This window comes from Morone saxatilis, unplaced genomic scaffold, assembly GCF_004916995.1.
Source record: "Morone saxatilis isolate NCDOM2014 unplaced genomic scaffold, NCSU_SB_2.0 Contig9, whole genome shotgun sequence".
NCBI lineage: Eukaryota > Metazoa > Chordata > Actinopteri > Moronidae > Morone > Morone saxatilis.
Window position 1 is genome coordinate 22,379,538 of NW_023340268.1, and position 2,900 is coordinate 22,382,437.

Here is a 2,900-nt window from a genome sequence, read left to right on the forward strand (position 1 = left end):
CCCCCAGTTTATTACAAATTTTGAAGATTTGCCCATCATTTCTGGTTTTAATAACTTTGTACTCACCATATTAACTGCTGAGAGCTCAGATCTGGAATGACATCGCTAAAAAGAAGCAAAAAAGATGAGCAGTCAGATGATCGACAGGTCGTAAACAAAACAAACTTCCAGTTCCAAGTGATTGCAAGGATGGGGGAGTGAAGGTGGACCCGTGCGTGGTCTGATCAACAGCGAGCTATGTAGCTCAAACTGCTGAAACAGTTTAATGTTGGTTCTATGAAAGGGGGTCAGAACACACAGTGAATCACAGTTTGTTGGTATGGGCCTGCAGAACATTCTGACCACCAGGGTGGCCGTTTGGCCCTAGCGTTATAGCTGATTGGTGTATATATGTCACTTTTATGTTTTAACCGTCTTCAAAATGTGCTTGTCTTTTCAACATAGATTAGCCTAGCACATAGTATATCTATACAGGAAAGGAGGAAGTTGATCAACTGTTATTGAAGCAAAACAGGGCAGGATTAGGAAGGGTCCATTAGACATCCAGTACTCCTTTTTTTTTTTTTTTAAATTTTGCTGTAAACATTTTAAAACAAGCTTAAAACATGAGGAAAATTAGGAAATAAATGTGTCATCCAAGCGCAGATGCTTTTACGTTTTTATTAATTTATTTAGTGATTTAAGGACTGTTTTATTCTATCAATTGGACAAAGACTGGTTTTCATTTTGCTTGCTTTACATTTGTTTGACTTGTATAAATGTAGAGGGAAGCAGGTCTCTAGAGGCCAAACATATTAATTAATATATATTTGTTTGTCTAAATCACTTTGTACTTAAATGTGGACTGTTGATTTTACTTAACAAGATCAGTTTACTTGTTACAGGCAGTGCTACTCAACCTGTGAAAACAGTATAATGTCTTGTGTGGTTTTGTAGGAGCTTTGTCAAGTCTGAGAAAATAACCCTGTTGATTATTTCATAGTGATGTCATCAGTGTTAACTCTTTGGGCACGAGACTCTTCAACAGAAAGCCTGCCTTACAAGCTGAGATTGGGGAGTTTGAAAGACATTTACTAGGGTATGGTTGAATCAAAGATGCCATCAAGTTGTATTATGGGAAATGGGTCTGGTGTTTTCGGAGCTTGACCTATTCTTGGGACTAAAAAGTCTAAATCTTGGCCTCTGCTGCTTTAAATCTGACCGGTCTGTATTTAAATACCATAATTATTAGTCATTGAATTAATAGTTAATAGTTATTAAAAGTTAATAATAGTGCAAATGAATTAAATAAAATATTTAAATGCTGCAGCCTAAACAGAATGATTACAGTATTACTTTGAAAACGATTAAACATTTTTGAAAGTGTGTGTTTTTTGAGACTCCCCAAAACCTGATTTTGAGGTTTTCAAGTGTTTTTAGTTTTAGCCACTGACAGATATGAACATTCAGGTCATTGGCCTATATTCCTTCTGCTTCTTGGAGGGTAGCAACAGGCCATAACGTCCAGGCCATTGCCTTTTATGAGAGGCAGTGACATGCATGATAGGATGACTGATACTGTCTTTAATGAACAATGTAGCTAATATTGCTAAACTGGCAATTCCGTTCTGTTTCCAGGATGTTATGGCGTGGATGGTGAGAGCGACTCCATCATGAGCTCCGCCTCAGAGAATTCGACAGAGCCTTGGTTCTGTGACGCCTGTAAGAATGGAGTGACTCCCAGCTGTGAGCTGTGCCCAAACCAGGATGGCATCTTCAAAGAGACGGACGCCGGGAGGTGGGATACAGTAGCGCATTGACCCGGTGGTCAGTTGCCATTTACGAGAGGCAGCCAATGGAACGTGTTCAGAAACAAAATAACGCATCAGTTAATGACCTTAGCTGGTTGAAGTGCTGAAGGCAATATATGTACAAGCTAAATTGCACATATATTCAGCAGTGGAAAAAAGGAAGGAAGTTGGATTAAGGAGGAGAGAGAGAGAACTGGTAGAGGAGTAAGAGATGGGGATGGAGGGAATAGAACAGATAGAGAAAGAAAAGGAGTGAGAGAAAAGAGTGTGTTATGTGAAGCGTGGAGACTTCAGCCACGTTATCGCTGATAGTGCTCCTCAGCCAGGCTGCACCCGAATTTACTACTTCACTAGAGCATGAAAAACACAGCAAATTAAACTGTGAAGCTGTTGCTTGCTAGAGATGGATATCTTTATATTGGACTTCGGATTCTCTTCCCTAAAGTCCGCATTTGAAATTGTGTCACACCAAACTGTAGCTAGAGTCTGGGGCTACATAAATCTATGAATCCATTTCTTTTTGAAGTGTCTGAGCAACTCACTGCAGCCAATTTCATGATATTAAGTTTCTTATTGTCTGCAGTAATTCACTACACTAAATGCAAAAATAACCACCAGTCATAGATTTTAATCAATTCGATAGCGTTTCTTGAAATCAGTGACCAGAAATCAGTACATTTTAAATGTCACCTTTTAAAAACTACTTTACAGGTCTACGAAATCTACATTTTCAGGTCATGGTTTGCATACAAATGTGTTGTAGTTTGTTCTGTTTCTCTTAAACAAACCAGTTTATCAGCCTGTTTGCTTTTCTTCCTCTCTGTTTTCAGATGGGTGCATGTGGTTTGTGCACTTTATGTTCCCGGAGTTGCATTCGGAGACATCGATAAACTACGACCAGTAACACTCACAGAGATGAATTATTCCAAATATGGAGCCAAGGCAAGTGCTCTCTTTTTTTCTTTCTTTTTTTCTTTTCTTTTTTTAACATATTGATACTGTTGGTTAAATGTTGATTTAGGTTTTACTGACATGTTTAACATCCTGCAGGAGCCGCTTTTTAAGATGCTCTTTTTGATTAGTTTATCCCGAATGTATATTAAAATATAT

At 38.3% G+C, this 2,900-nt stretch overlaps 1 protein-coding gene across 1 annotated transcript in view; it reads left to right on the forward strand.

Moving 5' to 3' along the window:
* Positions 1-1,437: 1,437 nt before the first annotated feature.
* The window catches only part of phf14 (PHD finger protein 14), a 29,160-nt gene continuing 27,697 nt past the window's right edge, over positions 1,438-2,900 (forward strand). Inside the window, exons 1-3 of the mRNA XM_035681016.1 lie at positions 1,438-1,483; positions 1,618-1,777; positions 2,621-2,732. Coding sequence (XP_035536909.1) covers positions 1,438-1,483; positions 1,618-1,777; positions 2,621-2,732 — 318 coding nt within the window. The remainder of the gene's footprint in view (positions 1,484-1,617; positions 1,778-2,620; positions 2,733-2,900) is intronic.